The 18,733-nt window shown below is 38.8% G+C and overlaps 1 protein-coding gene across 4 annotated transcripts in view; it reads right to left on the reverse strand.

Annotated features, from left to right (window-relative positions):
* Positions 1–509: 509 nt before the first annotated feature.
* The window catches only part of TNFRSF11A (TNF receptor superfamily member 11a), a 50,584-nt gene continuing 32,360 nt past the window's right edge, over positions 510–18,733 (reverse strand). The window contains exons 4-10 of one of the 4 annotated variants that reach the window (XM_058178060.1): positions 15,823–15,966; positions 15,122–15,215; positions 12,269–12,360; positions 9,914–10,021; positions 6,581–6,630; positions 5,476–6,271; positions 510–1,680 (exon numbers count right to left, since the gene is read on the reverse strand). In XM_058178060.1, coding sequence (XP_058034043.1) covers positions 1,286–1,680; positions 5,476–6,271; positions 6,581–6,630; positions 9,914–10,021; positions 12,269–12,360; positions 15,122–15,215; positions 15,823–15,966 — 1,679 coding nt within the window. In that variant the 3' untranslated portion in view covers positions 510–1,285. Of the gene's footprint in view, positions 1,681–5,475; positions 6,272–6,580; positions 6,634–9,913; positions 10,037–12,268; positions 12,361–15,121; positions 15,216–15,822; positions 15,967–18,733 lie in introns of all 4 variants that reach the window. The other 3 variants (XM_058178059.1, XM_058178058.1, XM_058178057.1) reach the window with 3 other exon arrangements.

Genomic DNA, 18,733 nt, shown 5'->3' on the forward strand with positions numbered 1-18,733 from the left:
TTGCCAGCTCAATGTCACTCATGTTGCGGAGGTGCCTGTGGTGGCCCGAGTGCTCTGCCAGCAAAAACAGGCTTCTGGGATCTGTTTTTGGCTGCAGCGGCTTCCTGCAACCCTCTGTCAGCAAAAACTGAGCTTCGAAGGACCGCATATAACTTTGCAAACTCTGTTTTCGGGTGCGACAACCTCCTGCAACCCCCTGCCAGCGCTGGCAGAGGCATTGCTGGCCACTCCTTTGCTGTTTCCAGATTAGCCCTGCGTGCCAGATCTAGGCAACCTGTGGGCCCACGGGCCTTGAGCTTGACACCACTGGTGTATACTGTACTTCAGGTTGCTCAGCCACTCCATGACTGGGAACAATGCTAATGCTGGATTGTTATTAAGTTATTTATCTAAAATAGACAGGCCCATCTTCCCTGCCTGTCTTGAGAAAAAGTGCTCATGAGCAGTCAGTCTTTTTTCACACCATTAATGAGAATACGGAGGGGGGGGGAAGGAGTTGTGGGCACACACAAAGTGTTAAGTTTTATTGTTTTAATTTGGCATCATGGGCTTCATAGCAAATGAAACAGTGAATGCTGTTCTATAAGCACAATTTACAATTTGCTACTCATTCAGGGGCAAACTTTTAAAAAAACACGACACAACCCAGCAGGAGTGTAGGGTGACAAAAAAGGAAATTCCAATTTCCTTTCGAAAAATTAAAGTTCATGGACGAACATATTTAAGTGATGAATATGAAATATTTTAAATGAACGAAAGAGAGGCAGAAATTGTATCTGCAACATGAGGACAGACAAAACTAACTTACGTTTTACTGAACTTTTATCTGTATTTTCTACAGTAAAGATTAAGGCAGCTGTGTTAATGTTACCACTGTGCATAAACAGAAGCTACCATTCTAAAAACAAATTCTATGGATGAGTCTTAAGCAGCATGTGTCAATTCCATAGTAACAGAATCCTTGGCATCCGGAAGAACAGCAATGACACAACGCATCTCATCTCTGAATCCCAAAACACGACCCTTTTCTTGGAAAACCAAAATATTCCACATAGCATTAATAGTATTCAACTTTCTCCTCTACCATTTTTATATTGGAGCAAAGAACCCCCTTGTAAACCAGCAGTTGGCAATCTGACATCTCAGCAACTGACAGAAGGCTTCCTTTGCTTAATTGGTGCTATCCGCATCGGTTCCAGATCACATTCAGTGAATGGTAGTTGTGTCAGTTCTTTTGACCAAATACCAATAACAAGCATTAGTCTGCATCAATCCACCATCTCCTTTAAGAATATCCTGGCTTCCCTTCCTCTTGTATAGGCTGTGAGCCTTCGTGAGAGTGGTGCTTCTTCTGGCTTTCACAATTCTCTTCTTGACCAATAGGTCCAAAAGTCCTCTTGTATCCTTCTATGGTGCTTTGAGGTTCTCCAGATTCCGTGCTGTGATATGTATTAATTTCAGCACATTTTTCTTTATACTGGTCAGCATTGCCTGCAAATGTCTCACAGCGGTTTAAGTTTTCTTCTTGCACTGGGTTCCCCAGGCTGTCGTCACTTGATCCGGGCGACATTGACCCTTCCTGGGAGTTCTGACTAACATAGACAAAAATAATTTCACCCTTAAAATTCATGACTTGTCCACTTGAAATGAATGTAGAGTTCCCGTTTCCTGTCACATTTCCTAAAAGGGGTCAAAGCAGAGGGAAATAGGTGCAGACATAATTAATATGACAGTAAGAGAACTGCAACTAGTCAATATTCCGAGGAAGGATATAGTTTGTGCAAAAATAAAAACATCAGCTGGAGATAAAATACTGTCTTCATAAACCTTGGTTGCATTTCTGAAAAAATTCTCATTCAAATTACTTAGCAGATTAATGGGGATACTCTTTGAAAATAGCCAAAATGAGACATTTTAAACATATGCCCAGACAACAATTACTATAAATAAATATAAATAAATACAGCACTACCTGTATGCGGTACTGTAACACTACCAAAGCACCTAATCAGAATCAAGACATTGGCAGTATATTGCAGTGTTTGCACATTCTACCAATTAGCATTTTGGCATTAGGTTTGCATAAATTGCACTTGAGCCATAATATGCTTAATTTAGTTTTAGTTTAACATAAGGTGTGAACCCCGCAAGCAAATTGGCAAGGTTTATGTTGGTTTGTTGTATAAGTTCAGATAATTGTGATTTAGCTAATTATCCATGGCTTAATATAATGGGTTACGTTTGGATTGGATAATTTATAATATAATTAGATTCTATTTTATTCTCATGATGACAGACATTAAGAGCAGAACAGAGGTTAGACACAATAGGCTAAGTCCTGCAGTATTTTGTTGTGTCTTAATTTAGTATATTATATGAAGCCAGTCACTGTGTGTATTCAACATATTGATTAAATAAATGTATCCGTGTTTATTTGTTTACTTTAGAAAAGAGAATTATTGCTGGGGAACACTTGAGCACCCTGATCATCTAACCACTATTAAGGCATCAATTAGTTTTATATTTCTAATCCTATGTCAGAAAAAAACTTACCAAAAATTCCTCCCCTGCTTCTTGCTGAAGTGTACATTTCTATTAGCTACAGAAAAAAGAAGGTGACGCCCATATTTTAAAAAAACCAAAAACATTTTACAACATTTTCCAAGGCAATCTCTTAGAGAAACATTTACTTTTCATGTGAGAAATAGAGGGTACTGCTATGATTTTTCTCATCAACTTTTGATTAATAATTTAGAGTGGCGCAAAAGCAGATAAATTATAGACTCCTAATCCAAAATAACTAGGAACTGAAGTAGAGGAACAAAGATGAGAAGAGTTATGTTGCTAAGGAATTAATTACCAGAAGAGGAAAATGTTTTAAAATGCAAGATAATTTCCAGGCCTCATCCAATATTATGTGAATGTTGTGTTCATTGCATGAGTATTTCGCCCATCTGTTCTTGAGATTCCTCCAAACATTTGAATTAAATTTGGAGAGTATGCAGAGGTTAAAAAGGGAAGGGTATTCTCTTCTACTGATCCCACTGAATGCAATACTTGGAAAGCACTGAGATTGACTCTGCAAGTAGTCCGTATTTAATGAATACTTGTTCAGTGACTGAAGTTACATTGATACTGAACAATGTTACCTTATGATCATGGGAACACAGTAATTGATGTAAGTACAAAGACTTACATCAATTACTGTGTTCCCATGATCATACGGTTGTGATCCAGGTGCTTAGTGCCTGGCTCACAATTACAAGAAAAGTTAAGGGGGAAGCCACCAGGAAGCCCCAAATGGCAACCATGTGATTCCTTACTTAACAACCTTGTGATTACACTTAACAACAGCAGCTAGAAGTGCCAGAATTTCCATTGCTAAATCATGTGACATTGTGCTTGACCACTGCGTCACTCTGCAACAGAAATTCTGGTCCCAATTACCCTCATTATACAGGTCAAAGGTCTGTAAGTACATATGTTGATAATTAGCTCTTGTTTAGTCTTGTAGATTTCATCCTTTGTTTCTAGGTGCGATTTCAAGATGCTGGTTGTTACCTATAAAGCCCTACATGGCATACAGTCTGGTTTATTGAGCAACCAGCTATCTCATAACTGGGGTTCCCAACCCCCGAGCCGTAGCCTACTACTGGGCCGTGGCCTGTTCAAAACAGGGCCTCGGGAGAGATGGGCAAGTGTGAATGGAGCTTCACATGCAAACTCAAGTGCCCTCTGGTCACGTGAGTGGAGCTTTGGGCAGGAGCCAAGTGCCTGCCACTCGCACAAGTTGAGCTTTGTGCATGAGCACAAGCATCCTCCACTCGCGAAGGTCCTTTGCATGAGTGGAGGTGTGTGTGCCCACCACTCATGCAAATGGAGGTGTGTGCATACGTATGGCCTGCCATTCACACGTATCCCATCCCCCCGCTGGGCCGGGCTGCCAAGCTGGAAAGGTTGGGGATCTCTGTCCTATAATATCTGCCTGCCAATCTGATCCTGCAGGAATGGCACTTTCCAGGTTCCTTTGATTAAACACTCTCATTTATCAAGACGTGTGCCTTCTCTATAGCACCACCTGCTGCCTAGAATGAATTCCTCCCACGTTTAATGAATTGTTGTGGTCATCATTGTGAATATTCCATATTTTGTTTAACAAGATAACTGTCAAGGGGCAAAAAATAATTATTCATCAAATTATCCTGAAAATATTGTTCAAGTGCTTCTATACAACAATCTTCTCTACACTCACATTAAACTACAGTGTCTACTATTATAGCTAATTGCTTCTCAACTGTAAATGATAAGGACCATAGCCCAGAATATTTGGAAAATGTACAATATAGGATGCCATAAAAAAGTATGACTAATATTTTCATCTCCGTTAGTTGTACATCTCTATTTGTAATTGGAGGTTCACTGTGAATGTTTTTTTTCTCTTTTAACCATCACCACAACATTGGCTAGCCAACTAGCTTGACCAAGGTAAAGAGTGCCAAAAACGATACTTCGTTCGCTGGGTGGAGAAAAACCACTGGCACCAGAATATAATCACATTGGGTCTAACCTTTCCAAAATCCCAGAGAAAAATAAATGTTCTTGCCTTATTTAAATGATTTTTAAAATTAACTGCTAGATTAACATGCAGAGCCAACCTTACTATGAAGAAATGTGAAGTAATTGCTTTAAACATGATTTTCCACTTTTCAGCTCTAGCTTACATTTTTATACTGTATTCTCAAAAATGAGTAAAGAACAAATGTAATTTCAGTGTTCAGATTTGTATAGATCTAAGGTCTACAATGCCTTCATTTGACTTGCTTTTCTTCTTCGTCTTCTTCATTGACCTCTAAAATTGTATATACTGCTACATCTATGTATGTCGTCTTCAAAACAGAAATCATTTCCTATTGATTCAATTTCCAAACATAATCTATAGAACTCAGATCTCTTAGTCTCCCATACAAATACTAACAAAACCTGTCTTTATTTAGCTTTTTTCAATATAAGGTGAATGTTGCAATCTGCTCTGCAGATGCTTAATAATATCTACCCCTCACTAACAATAAAAGTGGGCAGCGTGGTGGCTCAGAAGTTAAGATGCTGGGCTTGTTGACTGGAAACAGCAGCCCAAGTTTGAGACCTGAGTGCCACACAACGTGTGAACATTCGTCCTCAACCCAGCTCCTGCACACCTAGCAATTCGAAAGCATACAAATGTAAGTAGATAGAAAGGTACCACTTTGGTGAAAAGGTAACAGGCGCTACGTGAAAGGTAACAGTGCTTTCTCATGTCATGCCGACCACATGACATTGGAAATGTCTTCGAACAGCGTTGGCTCAATGGCCTTGAAACGCAGATGAGCTCCGTCCCTTATAGTTGTCAACGACTAGCGGAATAATATTCGCAGAGACTCCTTTACCTTTTTTTTTTTTTATACGAACAATAAAGTGGGCTTCCTATAGAGGGCTTACCAGATGCTGCTGGTGGATCTGAAACATCAGAGGTTCTTTTTGTATTCTGGTCCTTTCCGTCAGATGACTCACTTTGGTCTCCCATATTGTTTGCTGACCCATTCTGGTCTACAGAAGAAGATTCCAAACCACAGGTGCCTAGCAGAGAAGATCCATTTTCTTTTAAGGAATCTGTGGTATTGTCCAGTTTGTTAGGAGGTTGTCTACAAGACGAGCTGGCAAAGCTATGCTTTTCTTCGGACAATAGTAGGGAAGTACCAGCATCTTCATTATCAACATCTCTCATCTTGGGACAAGTGAAATGATTACAAGAACTCTGCAGGTATTTGTGTGAGGAAGCATGAATAGGATCCGTTGCACATGATGGGTCCAAGCAACAGCAGTGTACTAATTCCTCCAGATTTTCCGTTCCTGCGAAGAAGTAATTCAAGCTATCGTTCTCTCCCACTTCTAGTGGTTCAGAGAAGGGTGATGCTGGTTTGCTATCAGATTGGCTGACTAAAGGTAAGTAACATTGGCCATGGGATACTTTGTCCGTGTATTCATCTTCCATAGGACTCTGTCTAAAGTGGTCGTCTTCAGAAATGTTAGTTAGAAACAATGCCGGAAAATTTTCTCTCGATCCGTAAAGTATTTTCTCAGGATCGTCTTTTCCACCCAGGAGATGCTCACATGAGTAATGTACCTCATCTGGAAAGCAATATTTGTCAAGATCCAGCAAATAAGTCTCTCCCAAAAGCTGAAGGCCAGCAGGTTGCGCTACATTTGTGTTTACAAATGTATCACAAGGAGAATCCTGCAAAGAAAAGAATATACTGTTTCCTGTAGTAGTAATGATAATCTGTTAAGTAAACCCAGCAAACTGCAGACAAATTGCAACAATTTTTAAAAAATTCCTATGGCTTAAAGCCAAGGAAATCTTTGTGGTTTTCTGTTTCTTATACTTTCATAATTTCCTTTTGACCTTATGTCAACCAAGCAGTTTTACAAATTACGACTTTATTTCACCACTTAAAGACTTCTCTAACAAACGAAGATATCAGAAGAGAGCAAACCAGGAAAAAACATGAAAAGGTATAAACATCCATAAAGCCTTAGGATTCACCTTTTTCCCTTTTATTTGGTGGCATATTTCCTGAGCCCAGTATTGTAAATCTGCTGGAAGGAAATATAGAAACAGGATTCAGTTAGATTCTAGCATTTTAGCAGAACATTAATGAACCACAAATGCAACTATACATATTATGGCTTAGCTGTATAAAAAAATCTTTACAAAAACACTTAAAAACATTCAATATTAAAGATTAGGATTGAACTATTTATTCCCAGTGAGCCATCAGATTGGGACATATTATTATAATAGATATATAACATTAATTTTTCTCACAGAGTGAAGAACACTTAAAGCATTAATTTCAATAGACTTGTACACTTGCTGGAATAGAATAGAATAGAATAGAATTAGAATAGAATAGAATAGAATAGAATAGAATAGAATAGAATAGAATAGAATAGAATAGAATAGAATAGAATAGAATTCTTTATAGGCCAAGTGTGATTGGACACATAAGAAATTTGTCTTTGGTGCATATGCTCTCTGTACATAAAAAGACAAGATACATTCGTCAAGAATCATAAGGTACAACACTTAATGATAGTCATAGCGTACAAATAAGCAATCAGGAAACAATAGCAATATAAATTGTAAGGATACAAGCAACAAAGTTACAGTCATGCAGTCATAAGTGGGAAGAGATGGGTGATAGGAACGATGAGAAGACTAATAGTAATAGTAATGCAGCCTTAGTGAATAGTTTGACAGTGTTGAGGGAATTATTTGTTTAGCAGAGTGATGGTGTTTGGGAAAAAACTGTTCTTGTGTCTAGTTGTTCTGGTGTGGAGTGCTCTACAGCATCATTTTGAGGGTAGGAGTTAAAGCAATGTATGCCCAGGATGCAAGGGGTTTGTAAATATTTTCACAGCCCTCTTTTTGACTCCTGCAGTAATTATGTTAATTGACTTAAGAGTAAGTGAAAAAGATGACACACGTATACACAAATTAAGAAAGCTTGCATAATAGTTCATTCTTAAATATTGTGGTGACAATTTGTTTTTAAATATACTTTGCTAAAAATAATTTGCTTTTCGAAGGGTTTGTGGTAAAATGTGAGTTGCAAAATGATTCCCAATGCCCCCCTTCACTCTACAAATGGAAGATGTGTCTATCTCGACAATCTATCCATGACTAAAACAGAACATTCCATATCACTTGGGTCTTTGTTCCATATCATGTGCCATCAATTTATGACTGACTTGCTAATGACCTAGCTGTATGTGGGTGATTGGTTGGCTAGTCCATTGCAAGGAATATCACATGAATTACCAAAAGAACAATTGTATTTATATATATATAGTACTAGGAAGAGTTGAATAGAAAAAAAACAATTGAAGTGCTGCCATTAGCTCAGCTGAGGAAATGGGTTTCATGAGTTTACTAGGAAACGTATTCTATAGATTTGGTAACACACACATATACACACACACTATATATATGTGTGTGTGTGTGTGTGTTTTATGTGGAAGAATGCATTTGTTTATGCCTGTTGCTGAAAGAATGTCATATACAGATTTAATTATTACACTAAAAAAGTTAATATGTCCACCGTCTGCAAATAAAAATATCTTTCTCTTGCTTAAAATTCTAAATGATACGTACAAAGCAGTGATGAAATCTGAACTAGTTTGCTACCAGTTTGCTGGCCGCGCATGCGCACTGTGCGCCAAATGCAAGCTGCATGCACAGTGTGCACCAAACAGAGGCTTGGGAAGGTAAGTAGAAGCGGGGGGGGGAATGAGCTGTGGCGCACGATTTAGTTTTGCTAGAAAGCAGGAAATCCTAATAGCTAAATAGGAATAGCTATAGGAATAGCTAAACTCCACTGCACAGCTGATCATCGGAAATACCAGTTCGGAGGAACCAGTAGCTTTTTTTAACTACCGGTTTGCCCGAACCAGTAGTTTTTATCACTACCGGTTTGCCCAAACTGGAGCGAACCTGTAGCATTTCACCTCTGGTAAAAAATTATCAAATTCAGAAACTACTATGCCTTGATTTGCTCTAGGAGCTACTAGTGTCCTACCTTTCATTTAGAGCAGGGGTGTCAAACTCACGGCGTCACGTTGTAATGTGACGTATCGTGACTTTTCTCCCTTCGCTAAAATGGGGGTAGGAATGTCCAGCGTGTAACGTATCCAGCCCATAGGCTGCGAGTTTGACACCCCTGATTTAGAGGAGCCACTTAACCTTATTGACACTCAATTTTGAAATTGAATTGTTTCAGGTTGGCCCATAGCCTTAAGTCAGCGCCCAATTCAGATGTCAAGCCATTTTGTCCAACTGTGTTTAACCAGCCTCAAATTCAGGAGTGAAATCCAGCAGGTTCTGGAGAACCAGTTGCGGAATTTTGAGTAGTTCGGAGAACCAGCAAATACCACTTTTGGCTGGCCCCTGAGTGGGGTGGGAATGGAGTTTTTGCAATATCATTCCCCTGCCAAGCCCACCAAGCCATGCCTCAGAACCAGTAGGGAAAAATTTTGAATTTCACCCCTGCTCAAAACCCTATTTTCAGCTTCAGAAAATCTATTGATTTTCGAGTGCGATGGAGACAAATAACCCTGTTATAGCGATTTCTTATAAGGAGTCCTATTATTTCAGTGGAGGAAGCAAAGTGCAATTACTTGCAATTAAATCTTCCTTTGAAACAGACATAAATATTTGTGTGCCTGTCAGCCACCGTTCTAGAGCCTGACATACAATATGATATAAATGTGACGATCAAAGAGCTGGGCAATACAATAATTGCACACTTCCATTAATTACTTTAATAAAGCATCTATGGGTATAGCTCTTTTCATTTATTTTTGGCTCAAGAAATGGCTTGAAAGAGTTGCTTCTGAAGTTGTAAGAGGGACAGAGTCCTTAGCTGTAGATCGGAGTTACACAATTGGCAGCCTTACTGTATGTGTCCTTCCCCCAATTTCTCATGCAACACAGACATTATTACATAGGCAGTAATCACAATCAACTCTATTTAATTTAAATTCTAACTTAAATATGTCAAACTTGGCTTCTGTCCTGCCTGCAGAAACTTCTTTGCTCTGGCCTCACTTTTCCAGTTGTAGCTGCCAAGATACCACCTTCACACCAAGTGGTGACCTTCAGCCTAGAAAACATTGCACATATCCTTACATCGCAGGGGTACATTTGTGAAAATTGCCATGGACATCTAAAAGTTAGAACTTAAATGATATATAAAAAGAAAAGCGTAAAAAAGTAATCTGGCTTTTATAATAACCAAATTAAGAGATTTAAATAAAAATGTCTGTTAAATGTAGTTTTTTTTAATAATAATATAAGAAGTCGTTAGATGTTACATACCTGTCAGTAGTCTTCCCTTACTTCGATAACATACAGTAAGGATAATTATAGCAGCCAAGGCAATGAGGAGGAATGGAACAATCAACACATAAAATAATTTCTTGTTTTCTGGAAAATGAAAAACTGACAATGAATTATAAAGTTTAGACTCAGGAAATATCATTTTGGATTTGGTTTTTTAAAAAACAAACAAACCTTCTTAATCAAATGGCACAGGGAAACATTGCAGTGGTTGATTATTAAATTTCACTGTATTTCATTATTGAAAATGGAAACATCACAGGACAAACTAGAAGCTGGTTATAGTTTACAGTATATGCAATTTTCAATCTATGCTTGCACTATTTGTGTCTTGCAAGATAATTCACACATACTCTATCCACATCTAAGATTAACTTTTAGTCATGAATTTTCATGCTGGGAAAAGCAGATACAATGTTAAGATATTTTGAAGGTATTGTGCATGGCCCACCTCATTTTGAAGTAAGTCATACTATGGTCCTCCTGTCCCAAACAGCTGAACTACAACAATAGTTCAAGTTGTTGATGATTATTTGTCGAGAATCCAATATATCTGAGCGCATGAGGGGCAGCAGAACAAGAACAGGCTCTATTCCATGTGCACATATATTATTCTAGTAAGTTTTCAACCTAGCTGGTTCTGTGAAGTAGCCTAGAACAATGGCCCCCAACCTTTTGGGCATCAGGGACTAGTTCCATAGAGAGAGGGGTTTTTTTCCGTGGACTGGAGGGGGTATGGTTTCATGTGCTGCAGATGGGGCTTCGCTTGTTTGTGCGGCCCGGTTTCTGGCGTGCCACGGACCAGTGCCAATCCATGGACTGGGGGTTGGGGACCCCTGGCATAGAAGATACTGAGTCTTTATTGGTAGTCCATGCTTAATGATAGCAGTTAGGATCATTGCTAAGCAAGGTAGCCAGGAAGCACAATGTTATGTGACTATACCGCTTAGTGGAAACAGTTCCAGCACTTCCAATTGTTACCTAAATTCCATGCCTTCATTAAGTGTGTTATCATGTGGTCATCTTTTGTAATCTGCTAGTTTCCCCACTGACTAGCTTGTTGGAAGCTAGGAGTTGTGAGCCAGTCACCAAGTGCCTGGATCTCAATCATGTTACTGCAGGGATTTGGTAACAGCCCCAATTATGAGGACTGGTTGTAAATGCTACTCGTTCAGTGCTGTTGTAACTTTACAATCCTGTAGCTACCAAAGATTGACCATGCTGGTCAGCTCTGAAGCACACTACAGGTAATCCAATATACTCAGAAAGTCTTCCTGAATGGAAAATTCCATCATGCTGTTACTCAGTGCTGCAGTATCAAAACTGCCCAGCCCAGAATATCCTTGGCACATCCTGAAGATTTGTTCAGGATGCGATATATATTTCAGGCAATCCGCAAACTCTCTAACCTGGATGCATTTCATCCTGCTCCCTTAATACTAGAATGTTGTAGCTTCAGGCTACCCAAATTTCTTTACTGAGACAAATTGGATGGGCTGTCTGCCTTGACAATGCAGTCGCCTCATCTCAATAGCCCAAATCCCTTTTTGAATAGGATCTCCATTACTTCATGTAGGGCCGACTGATCTATTTCTCTTTTATTTTGTCTCCTGCCCTAGGCAATTCTCATATAATCATTTATTATTAATCTAAAGTGGCCCACTGATGTCCACCAAATTCATTCACTTCATTTATGCATTTACAATTTCAAAGTCTTCTTGGTTCATGCTTTTCATGTTACAATTGCACATGTCCTTGTAAAACAAGAAACTGCTTTCAATACTGAAACCATCAGTGATTGGATTATCTTTGGTTTAGTCATGTCATCACATTCAGTTCTATTCACACAAATTCAATATAGTTCCCCAATAATTGGAAGAGGGCCTTCCTGCTTCACATTCTCATCATTTGGCATTTAAACCTTACTTCATATTTCAGCCATGCTCATATACATTTATTGTCAAAATACCAAAGCAATTTGCCATTTCTTTTTTGGAGTTTGATTGTGGAGTTCCTACTTAATAGGCAAGTTGGCTTTCCTTCTGCCCTAGACCCCTCTACCTATCCTTAGCTCTGTTGTGGATTTTTATTAGTCTCACTCTTACCTTTTGGAATTTTATTTATTTGGAATGATTAGCTACCCAACTCCAATTGACTTTTACCAGCAATGAAACCTTACCAGGAGCTCCTGCTAACATCACTCATAGCATTACTGAAGCTATTGAGCAGTTCACCATATCATGGGATGAAACCAAAACAAAGGATAACTTTAATTATAGAAATGCCAGAAATCTTAAAATAATATTACGGTTCAGTTGGTGCTTTCGTATTTACCATCTTCTGAATGTGTTTTCTCTTGTATCTTACAAACTGCATCAGACCAATTATTCCCAGGGATCTTTTCCTCAGTTCCCAAAGCTGTACAACTAAATTAAATAAAATGGAAAGTGATAAATTATATTGTTTTTGGTTGAGACATGCTAATAAAGTAATGTATGTTTTGGAGAACATACCAATAGCATAAAGAGGTAGCGAGGCAATGCTTGATGCAATGACATTCATACCTTATACTCTATTTCCTTTAGTAAATTTTTGTGTTCTTTAGATATGATAGGACTCCTGCCAATCTATAAAGTGGATCAGATCAAGAAACAAATTCCACAGGAAGACTAGAATTATATTAAAATACCGTAGGCTGTAATAAGAGAATCTTATAAGCCTGCTTCCACTCCCTTTTACATTCCAGTGAACTAGGGAGAATCCTACATGATATTTTCCAAATACTATCTTGTTTCCCAGGCTTTAAGGAATGTTTTAATCCTCTTTGCTCATATATGATAATTCTTCCCTATTTCCCCCAGAGTCACATGGACTCTCTACAACCTCTCCCATAATTCCCCACCACATGGGAATGATATGGTATATCAGGCTATCCGATCTGGAGAGAAGCAGACTGTAGAAGGCTGACATTGATATTAAGACAAAAGAGGAAAAAGAAAGCCAATTTCATGTATAACGAAGTTCAAAACCAAATTTGTAAATATTTATTCCTACACTGTTTAGTCCTGTTAAGTCTCTGTGAGAATTAATGATCAGTAAAGAGGCCTGTTAGTTTTCTACAGCAAGCCAGTGATTGTACTTGCATATATGTTCTCTTTGCTGATGATGTCGAACTATTTAATACCACTAATAATACTTCTACCCTTCAAGAAGACCTCGACTTAATTTCCGATTGGCAACTCCAAATCTCAACCAGCAAATGCTCAGTCTTACATATTGGAAAAAAAAACACCAAAATCAAGTACAAACTTGATGGACATTACTTAACTGACGACCCCCACCCGTCAAAGATCTTGGAGTTCTCATATCAAATGACCTAAATGCCAAAGCCCACTGCAACTACATAGCAAAAAAGGCCCTAAGAGTTGTAAACCTAATATTACGTAGCTTCTTTTCAAAAAACTCTACACTACTAACTAGAGCATACAAAACATTTGCCAGACCTATTCTTGAATACAGCTCATCCGTCTGGAACTCATACCACATCTCTGACATAAATACAATAGAACGAGTCCAAAAATATTTTACTAGAAGAGTTCTTCACTCCTCCGAAAACAACAGAATATCTTATACCGACAGACTTGAAATCCTGGGATTAGAAAACTTACAACTCCGTTGACTTCGACATGACCTGTGTTTAACACACAAAATCATCTATTGCATATCCTTCCTATAAAATACTACTTCAGCTTCAATCACAATATTACAAGAGCAAAAAATAGATTCAAGCTATATGTCAATCGCTTCAAACTTGATTGCAGAAAATATGACTTCTGTAACAGAGTTGTTAATGCTTGGAACTCATTACCTGACTCCATAGTCTCTACTCAAAATCCCAAAATCTTCAACCAAAAGCTGTCTACTATTGACCTCACCCCATTCCTGAGAGGACTATAAGGGGCGTGCATAAGAGCACAAATGTGCCTACCGTTCCTGTCCTATTGTTCCCTTCATTATATCCAATTAATATTGTTGATGCATAATTTTAATTATATATATATATATATTTTCTTCAAGATATGTTGTTTTATCTATGACATTTGTTTGTGTATACTGTTGTGACAAAAAATATATATATATAGATCTAACACTACGTCAGAATTTTTAAACCAAGTTTTGTTGAACTAGGTTATCATGACATATCACACAGTAACACTATGTCATAACAGATGGGTTTACAATAAATTGCATTATGGTGATCCCTAATTGCTACTCAGTTAAAACAATTTTAAAAATACTTCAATTTTTTTAGGGTAGTTCTTATTCATATTAACTTAAATCAGAGTTCCCTAACGTTTCTGGCTTTGTAGACTGGGGGGGGGGGGGAGAGGATGTTTCCACGCAAGTGGCCAGCAAGTGAGCGCGCAGCTCCTTTTGTGCAACTGGCATGCATGCACGCCTATTGCTCACTTAAATGGAGTGTGCATGCGCGCTTGCCTGCTACTTGCGCAAATGAGGATGCGCATGGACGTGCACGGTCACCGGCAGTTTCTGCAGCCTGGCTGCAAACCCTCATGGCCCACTAGTCGGCTGCGGCCCATAGGTTGGGCACCCCTGTTTTCATACTTAAATGAACAATTAATTTTTCTGCTTATTCAATTCATTTTAACTAACGAAAAGAAAGAAATGGAAGAGAAATGAATTTCCTTAACTTCAAAGAGTAAATAATATTCCTACTTCCTTTTTGTTTCACGATCTATTTCTCATTTTCCTATTGCTGTGTTTCTCAACCTCCGCAATTTTGAGATATGTGGACTTTATCTCCCAAGGAACTCTGGGAGATGACGTCTCTATATGTTAAAGTTGCTGAGGTGGAAAAACGCTGCCCTACTGCAGGTCTCAATTTTAGATAAAATGCAAATACTTAAGAATTGGTGCTGAGAAAAGGAGCAAACGCAGCCATTATTACAAAATTAAAGCAATTTTAATATTCATATGTTCATATCACTAAATATGCATGATCAAGTAAGTGAGGATTTCTAGATTCTAATGTTCGGAGACTGGCAATGACAAATTATTTCATTTTCTGCAACCAACATCAGTGTTTCTAAATACAATACAACACAGACATCCAAAGATTTCCTTTGTGTCTTTATTAGTGCACTGTTAAATGTATATGAAACTTACTTTGTCCAGGCTTTGCATGGATCAGTTGCAGAGGAGACATTAGAAAAATAACCAGTGGGACATGGTACGCACACTGTATTCTTATCTTGCTGTACTGTGGAAATATAACAACATGCTGAGCAGAGCACCACTTCTCTGAAAAGCATCACTTGAAAACAATTTGCTGATAACCAGATATTTAAGTTATATTTTTGCACACATTGAAGTGCACTATTTAGAACACTTCAGCCTTTCTGACTATTTATTTATTGGATAAAATATAACACTGGTTTTTAAATGTTTCAAGGCATTGGAAACAAGCACACTGATTATTTCTGCATATAAACAGGTTCAATACATAGAGATATACACCTACACTTTCATGCTATTATAATACCAAGGACATGCTAAATAACCAACATGATGTTTAAGTATTATTTCTATGCACTAGTCCTCCCGTGATAAAACTATTAACTAACAATCAGACAAAAGAATGAAAAAATAAGATATTACATTATAAGATTAATTGAGGCAGATCACCCAGGACTGAAATTTACCCCAATTTCAGTGGCATAGTTTTAGGTATCTAATATCTAGCAATGTGGAAGAAAACCACATTATCAGGACACCTCCACTATCAATCCAGCTCATAAGTAGTACGGTACATTCAGCACGATTGACAAATAAAATATAACTTTCAGAGATGTTAATTTAAATCTTACTGGGAAATTTCACTCCAGAACCAGGAGAGCATTTTGTGTTTCGCCGACAACAATCACAGTCTCTGTTCCAATGGTAGCCAGCAGTACAGGCACATTGTCTTTGGAATGTGCTGTTTCCTGGAATCACTTCTATTAAAGCTTTTCCTTTAAATGCAAAAAAAGGGGAAAGCAGGTGGAAATGAAAGTTGACATAAAGTTTGTAACATAACAGACATACAACTGAGCATTCTTTTCAAGTGAGGCAATGTTGCTGCTTGCATAACATACAGATTTCCTAATTCAAGACCAATTCTGAATGCTGCCTGTTGCAATTCGAAGTGATATACAAGGAACAAGTATTAGCTGCTATGTCAAGTATTGAGCAATAATAAACATTCAAACTGTCAATCAATCGTACCGTAAATGAAACTATAGGGAAACAAGTAAATATGTGGTAAGTGGTGAGAACTGAAGAGAGTCTTATGGAAAAACTGAGTGTTCATGGTCTAGAGTTCAATGTCACAGTTGATCATGATGTTGCTCAATGTTGTAGGTGGTTATAAGGGTTACACAAGAAATCTCTTTATGGAGGCTAAAGGGATGATTTAAATAGAGATGTCCTTTTTCTTGTAGGATTTCAAATATGGTACCTAAATGAACTCAAGTAATACCCACCTTTTGCTTGCCTTTCTAAGAAATTTCTTTCTAAGAAATTACCTAATTTTTTAAAAAATCACAATATAGTTATAGTCCTGTATTTTGAAGCTGATAAGTGTCCTTGAATCAAGGGCTGATGAAGAACATTCTACAGCAGGGATCCCCAACCCCAGGCTGCGCAAACAAGTGAAGCCCATTCTGTGGGTTGCAGTGAGCATACAGTGCTGGTCCACCAGCAGCCTGCAGAGCTGGCAGCAGAGTCAAACAGTGAGGAGGTGGGGAGGAACGTGGGCCAGTCCTGGAGTGTGGGGAAGGCTCAGACGAGGGCTCTGTGTCAGAGGCAGAGAAAGGGCCATATGGGAGGTACGTGCTGCCTCTGGAGCCTCCAGAGTTGGACCTCAGCGAGGCAGAGGAACAGTGTGCGCGTGCGCAGAGCTGCCAGAAGGCAAGAACAGTTAAAACAAAAGGGACAGCTTGGGAGTAAGGCTTGGAGATGATTGGCCCCTCCCATAAGACTTAAAAGAAGAGCAAAGGCAAGTGGGCATTTGCAGAAAGCAACGTTGTTAATTCTGTGCAGTTTAAAGTCTGAAGCTCTGTTTGATTCTGGACTCCGTGTAGCTTTGCCAATTAGGTCTTCGGCAGTGTGTCAAGGAAGATAAAGGTGGGTGATTATCAGCCTTATCCCGAAGAACTCTTTACAACTATTTGGGACTTATCAGTGAATGGACAGAATTCACAGCTTTTAAAATAAAACAAGGTTTTTGGGACTACTCATGTTTTACTGACTCAGGAAGGTCAGAATATGCGTAATCATGCCCCCTCCAGTCCGTGGAAAAACCTCTTGCCGTGGAACCAGTTCCTGGTGCCCAAAAGGTTGGGGGGGGCACTTTTCTACAGAACTAAAGGGTATGGCAGAGAGCCAAGAGTATTCTTTCTTTCTATTTTGCTGTATGTTTTGCTTTGGTGAGATATATGTGTTCATGCTCAGCTTGTGGCATGCTTGTGTCGTTGTGTTGAATATTTTACTATCAGCTCAAATCAATCCATTTCAGGATGATTTGAAGACAGTCTTATGGAAAAACTGAATGTTCATGGTTTACTGCAGAAAAAATGGACTAGAATTGAATGTCACAGCTGAGCATGATGTTGTTCAATGTTGTAGGAGTTTATACAAGTCTCTTCACTGAAGGTTATGTATTGTAATTTACCGTGCTGGTCGAGTACATGGTAGATGTTTTCAACTTCTCAGTCAAGGGTTAAGAGAATCTAATTGACCCAAATTCAGGATTGGAACCTGGGTGCAAAGATAGGATCTAAACTTTGATGTTCATACCCCATCTTTTACATACAGTACCTTGACTATGTTATTTCTCTCAGACCTCATCGATTTGCTTCTGGGATATTCGTGTTTTGGGATGGGCCATGCATATGGCAAGATTCTTGTAATCTAAGCAGTCATTTTTTGAGAGCTGTCCTGACAAGCAGGGGTGGGTTCCAAATTTTTTTATTCCCGGTTCATGGCCAGCCAGCCATTACTACTGGTTGGTTGGTTGGTTGGTTGGTTGGTTTGTTTGTTTGTTTGTTTGTTTGTTTATTTGTTTGTTTATTTATTTATTTTCTATACCGCCCTTCTCCCGAAGGACCTAGGCCGGTTTACAGCCACATTAAAAACACCAAATACAAATAAGAATTTTAAAAACAAATTAAAACCAAATATTTAATGGCCAGATCAACTAAAACGGTCCAAGACCGACATAAAACTCATTTAAAATTACAATTAAAATTATACTTAGGCTAGTCCTGCACGATGAAATAATAAAGTCTTCAATTCACGTTTGAAGGTCCGGAGGTCGGGGAGTTGGCGTAACCCGGGAGGCAGCTCATTCCAAAGGGCTGGTGCTGTCACAGAGAAGGCCCTCCCCCTGGGGGCCGCCAACCGACATTGTTTGGTCGATGGCACCCTGAGGAGGCCCACTCTGTGTGAGCGCACAGGTCATTGGGAGGCTATCGGTGGCAGAAGGCGGTCTCGTAAATAACCTGGTCCTAAGCCATGGAGCGCTTTAAAGGTGATAACCAACACCTTGAAGTGCACCCGGAAGGCTACCGGTTCTGCGAGCGACTACATATTTTTACTACCAGTTCTCCCGAACCAATAGCAACCCACCACTGATTCAAAGAGATTTTGATTAAAGCTCTAAAAGATTTTGGGACCCTTGTTCTATTGCATATCCCTCTTTTCCAACTGTTCCTGTCCTGCCACCTATACCAACTCAAA

The sequence above is a fragment of the Ahaetulla prasina genome, chromosome 3 (assembly GCF_028640845.1).
Source record: "Ahaetulla prasina isolate Xishuangbanna chromosome 3, ASM2864084v1, whole genome shotgun sequence".
Lineage (NCBI taxonomy): Eukaryota > Metazoa > Chordata > Lepidosauria > Squamata > Colubridae > Ahaetulla > Ahaetulla prasina.